We start from the raw sequence: 6,000 nt of genomic DNA, 5'->3' as shown, positions 1-6,000 counted from the left end.
AAAATCATGAAAATAGTTTTTTATAGTGTGTTATATAATAGCAAATGATATGTACACAAAATGTCTGGTGTTAAACAAACACTCTGTTTTATATTATAAAATAATAACAGCATTATACTATATAGCTCTCTTGTTGTTGTTACCAGCTTTGGACATGGACATAGTCAACTACTACAGTTAATGAATATTTTATGATGTTGTTGTCATCCCAATTTAGACTGGAAACCATGAAATAGTTTTACAATTGCATGTGCAGAAAGTGTCCAGCAGATGGCAGTCTATGTTGTATCGCAGCTGTTGTTTTTTTTAGGGTCTTTTGTTTGGTTCTCATGTTCTTCTTTGGACTGTGCAAGGTATCACTACGTTCATTAGATTTATGAGGAAATTCATACATTTTGCTAACTATCACCATCGCTTATGAGATAATCAAATATCAATAGGTTTTGTTCTAAGGTCTGTTTGAGAAATTAGACAGGCTTACAAGGCTCGAGTGTTGAACCATGTTATTTTCTGAGGGGGGGGGGGGGGGGGGGAAACACTGCCAAGTCCGATGCTGGTGACGATGTTGATTCTTACTCAGCAGCTATCTTTGACAGATGAATCAGAGCTTTATTCTGAACCCCTCCCTCATAAGGCCCCCATGTCACAATTTCTGGGGCTTGTGATTGGCTGTGAGTGCCAAAGAAGAAGATGATGGGCTGGGCCAAAGCATCCGGGCTGTCCAAAAAATTTGACCTATCAGAGTACAGCTGTTCCTTGATGACTTAGTGGGACTTGTCTGTCACCTCCCTGGGTGAACATGCGAGTGTAGGGAGGGGGCTATCATGAGTGAGCCAGTTTAACTTGGAGGGCAAGGGGACGAAAGTCTGGGCACTGCAGGCACAGAGTTGGAAACCACTACAGAGTTGGAAATCCTGCAATTGAGTAATCATCAAGGATCCAGCGCTTATTTTTTCCTTTAGATGCCGAAGAACTGTGGGACCTGAGTCTGAGGGTGAAAAGCTGAGGCCAAATCTTCCAAAAGGCAACAGGGGTAGCTGCTAATGCAATATGATCCTCTGGGACTCGCTCTAAAAATACCAACCAGCCAGGAGTACATGCACAAGCTCCATTCGCCTAATTGGACAAAGATTAAACTTTTTGTTTTCTGTTTCTCTAATTGGACGTCTCAAGGATGTGAGAAACATATTCCAAAGCATTTATAATGCAGAAAACCTGTGGGAAATTTCTACACACTTTTTTTTTGACATTTCTACGTGCCTGAAGGCCTTTCAGAGGGTCTTCTGTTAATGCAAGTAGAGATTTCCACTTTGTATGAAGTTATTTGATATGTAAGTATTGCATTAACTGGTGTTCAACCTGGAGTGGAGTCTTGCATTTGATGATGTTTGGAATATGTTTACCATATCAAAACACCAAATTATGAAAAGTTATTTTATTTATGGGCGATTTATTGTGCATTAGAGATACGTTTTAATGTAATTTGAAGTTTTAATCAGTTCAGTAACGTGCAGCAGTTCGTAAAGAAGCTCTCAACTGCATCATGAGGAAGGCTGAGGTCCAGATGACCCTGAAGAAGGGTGCTGATGAAGAAGCAGGGGGAATGGCACCTCCCAGCCCCAGGATACCATCGAAACGAGCAAAAGTTAGTTCGGATCAGGTCGTACCAGACCCCGCTGCTTCCGTCTACCCGACCCCAACTCCTCCAGTGTTCATCCGGAAGATGAGGAATGCTGCAGTAGGTACCGGCTGTGATATCCGTTTGAAAGTGGCAGTGGCTGGAGACCCACAGCCTACCCTCTACTGGTACCACAATGACGACCTGCTCAACATGGACAACCAGGAATATGGAGGCCTCTGGATCAGAGACTGCAAACCGAGTGATGCCGGCCTCTATACCTGCATCGCCACCAACCATCTTGGGGAAGCCAGAAGCAGTGCTGTTCTAGCAGTTTTGGATTTGGGTGAAGGTAACTACAAATGTAACTAAGTAAATGTAACATTTAATGTTTCATGTTTCATTTTGAAAGGTCAGTGACTTATTCAGACTACCTACAGCCTTGTAGAAATGAATGGAACACGAACATAAGGACATTGTGCCCTATTATCAAGCTTTTGTGGCCAATTATCGAGTTTAGGCTTTAGAGATAAAGGTGGCAGGCAAACGTTCCCACTCAACAAAACGTGGTATGTGATAATTTGCTAAAGGAGTAACACCCCTCAGATGAGTCTCACAAAATGGTGGATAATCCAGTTATGAAAAATAAAGTAGCCACCCCTCCTTCTTCAGTCACTTTGTTTGGTTGGGGTTCCATGGTGGCAGTAACATCAAGGACCTGTTTGGTGGCCTGAATGTGGAATGATGGGGGCAGCTGATGGGCTGAGACGAACTGTTCACCCTTCTTAATGTAGAGCTGCTAAATTTCCACCCCCAATATTTCTTCTCTGAAGGTTTGAAGTAAGCACTTCGCCTTCTTACTCAAATGGGAAAGACGAGGTTGCATGTGTTCTTATGCAATTACCTTTGGGCCAAAATGTATCAGAGGTTGTTTGATTTCACACCCTAAATTGTATATAATTGTCCAAGTCTTTACAAGGAATTTATGGGAACATGTAAAACTCAGAACATATGAACAATAAGGCTGAGCAATATAGCTAAAAAAAAGTTATCTCGATGTTTTTTTATATATAAACATCTCGAAGAGGGATTGTGATATCTATTGAGAGTCTTTAAAAAAACTTAAGTGCGAAGTAATAGGCACAATAAAATAATCAAAATGGTTGTAATGTTGCAAAATTTTATATAACCCCAAAAAAGTCATAACAATTATATCTTGATGAAATTTCAATATAACCTAAAAAACAATAGTGATTTGTTACTTCATACTTTAAAATAATGGGTTAAAAATGGAAATTTCCTCATAAAGGAATATGGGTAACACTTTACAATAAGGTCTATTTGTTAACAATGTACTAACATGTACTAACAGTGAGCAATACATTTGTACAGTATTATTAATATTAAATGTTAGTTAATAAAAATCTTTCATTGTTTGTTCATGTTACTTCACAGTGTATTAACTAATGTTAACAAATACAACTTTTGATTTTAATAATGAAGTGAATGTTGAAATTAACATTAACTAAGTTTAATAAATGTTGTAGAAGTATTGTTCATTGATAGTTCATTTTAACTAAAGTTGACTAATGAAACCTTATTGTAAAGTGTTACTGGGATATTTAGTATATATTAGCTGTTCACAAGTTGGTTTTGGATCACTTCAGGTGTTTATATGGATTGGCTTTGCCATCTTGTTGTCCTTCACAGTGCAGAACTGGCCACGTCAAAGCACATAATTCTGACAGTGTTATGGCTTCTCTGATGCCACTAACATTGATCACCAAACTGTCAGCAATGCAGGTGTCTTTTATGACTCTCATTTGATTTGGGTTTCTCATTTGCACTCCATCAACAGAAACAATTTAGGCGTTTTATTTAGCCAGGTCAAACTTTCGTCCTTGCTGTTTTTGCAACATGGTCTTAAAATGCAAAACTGGTGTATATTCTGCATTCTATGCATTCTATGTTAATGATTAGCGTCTTGACCCTTGAGCATTATATGGTCTTCTTCTGGGCATCAGAGATTTTTTTCACAGTTGTTACATCTCACTGGACCCAGTTTGGTTTGTGTAGTGCCAGGCTTTTCAGCCAAGGGTCTCTGGACCCCTGGAGGTCCCTGAAGGGTGTCTGTGGAAAAGATTTTGTGTATTAGGCATATAGAACTTTTACTGGCATGGCTGAGAATCTGGGTGTGTACATTTTGAAATCTAGGGCAGTGGTTGTTCTCAAAAAAGATAATCATATAATTGTGCATAGCAAAATAAATATCTTTTAATATTTTTCATTTATGCATTTATAATAATCTCAATTGTTTCCTAATATGGCTATGCCATGCTAATTTATATGATTGACTAAGTAGTTCATAGTAACATTTCATTTTGATTTTAGTGCATTTTTGGTAACATTTTGTATGCTAAAAAATTTTAATGTTGGATAAACACTTGATGTCAAGTCTGGGTCCTGGAGCAAAACCAGTTGAGACCCACTGATATAGAGTATGTGTCTGTGACGTCTGTAGTCATGATACATGTGTCAATCTTCTGAACAACTTGTGGAGTTTACACCTGTCTTGTCACTCAGCTAAATGCCATATGTCTTTCTCTTTTGCTTTTCCTTTACAATGGCTTTTTCCCCCCACCTACTACTCACTGTTATTCTCCCATTTCCTTTCAATCTTTCTGAAGTCTGTATTGTTTTACTTTACTTCTTTGTCATTCTGACCGTTCCAATTCTGTACATCTCTCCTTTTTCTCTCTCATTTTTATTTCTGCCTTTCTTACATCTTATTCCACTTCCGTGTCTTTCAATGCCTCTCCTGTCGTCTTGGCCTGAAGGACCATCTCTACCCCTCTGGTTATTTCTGACAGTGGAATGTGCCAGGCTTCAGATTTTTGTGATGTTAATAGGCCACTCATTCTCTGGTTACACAGGAAGACATCACAGCTATATATAGGCCTTCAGCACAGGAGTTTTGCCTAGACCTTATTCAATTAGAGTCAGTCTGAATGAAGGGGAGAATAAATATTTTTGTCTGGTTTACCATTTTAAAATTCTGTCATTACAAGAATGGTAAAAATAGCTGGCTTTGAAATAGTTTGAGAGTCATTACTGATTGTGAGACAAGAGACTGGGTTGACATTGGCTGGTCACCATCATGTTTATACATAGCAAACAAGTGTTTTAGGTAGTTTTTTTTTTAATCCCCTATTGCAGAGGCTGAACTAGTAACATTCCTGCCATTATTGGCAAATCTATCATGGCAGACAATTAAAATTAATCACAGGTGAATGTTTAATGGCAGGTTTTAATCATTGCTTTGTTTAGCCATGTTCAAAATTAAGCTGTAAAATAAAACCTAGATAAAGAAACCTTTTTAAGGATTGAATCCTTATTGGTGCAACCAACCCCTGGACTTCAAATTGGTAAACATGCAACTGCAATGCATATTTTTGGTCTGCTTCAGCCGACACTCAAACCGAGAGTGCTTATATTCATCCTCAGCAAATAGTTCTTTTGTAAAGTGCCTGCTGTCTCTGTCTCTTCAGGGAACATTTCACCTGTAATTGCTCTTACACAGCAATGTTTCTAATATGGGTGTTTCAAACTGCTGGGTGGAAGAACCAGTAATAATGGAAATTATGATAAATGATCTACAACAAGTAAAGTACATCTGAATATAGAATGAAACATCAAAATCTACAGCTTTATCATCTTGGCAAAAGGAGTTGCTAACATAGCCTGTATTTTTTTCTTGGAGTCTTTACTGTTGGTTTTTATTTGAAAAATAGCTTTCTTTCAAGTGCTGTTCTCATTGGCTTAAAAATTACGGTAGAAATTCTACTATGGTAATAAATGTAAATGACATGCATTGCTATAATTGTGGCTTTCTCAATGCAAATGAAAGAAAAATCTCAGTGTTTAAGTTTGCATTTGGGAGGGGAAAAGTTGAGCAATAAGATGTGGGTTTGGCTTCAACCCACACACTTAGCAATAATTGCTCTGTAAGGAGATAGCACTCTGTTGTCTTGGCTATGCACAACTTTCCACTGGCCTCAGAGGTCAAACTGTCCACACAAACAATCTGTGGAGTGTGTAACGAAAGGTCTCAAACATCATTTATATTTGTGACCAAATGGAAATTTTAATCCCTGATAAATTGCTCGGATTTTAGAGGATTTCTCGTATCTTTGTTTTGCTAAGTTATTAATTTGTCATGACCACATATGACTCATGGAAAATGACTAGAGCATTTGAATATTGTTTTGTTCCTTTGTGGTCGGTGAAATGCAGTTTAACCATTTGCAAAGAGAATGATGGGGGGAAGTAATAACAGTCCCGCCAGTTGATTTTATGTAAAAAGGCATCTACGCACACTGAAA

The 6,000-nt window shown here is 38.1% G+C and overlaps 1 protein-coding gene across 3 annotated transcripts in view; it reads left to right on the top strand.

Moving 5' to 3' along the window:
- The first annotated feature begins 849 nt into the window (after positions 1-849).
- spegb (striated muscle enriched protein kinase b) overlaps positions 850-6,000 on the top strand; it is a 92,631-nt gene continuing 87,480 nt past the window's right edge. For 2 of the 3 annotated variants that reach the window (XM_067408686.1, XM_067408685.1), the window contains exon 1: positions 850-1,970. In XM_067408686.1, coding sequence (XP_067264787.1) covers positions 1,544-1,970 — 427 coding nt within the window. In that variant the 5' untranslated portion in view covers positions 850-1,543. The remainder of the gene's footprint in view (positions 1,971-6,000) is intronic. The other variant, XM_067408690.1, reaches the window with a different exon arrangement.

This window comes from Chanodichthys erythropterus, chromosome 14 (genome assembly GCF_024489055.1).
Source record: "Chanodichthys erythropterus isolate Z2021 chromosome 14, ASM2448905v1, whole genome shotgun sequence".
In the NCBI taxonomy this organism is placed as follows: Eukaryota; Metazoa; Chordata; class Actinopteri; order Cypriniformes; family Xenocyprididae; genus Chanodichthys; species Chanodichthys erythropterus.
The sequence above is the reverse complement of the archived record's forward strand: the minus strand, read 5'-3'. Positions and strand labels throughout refer to the sequence as shown.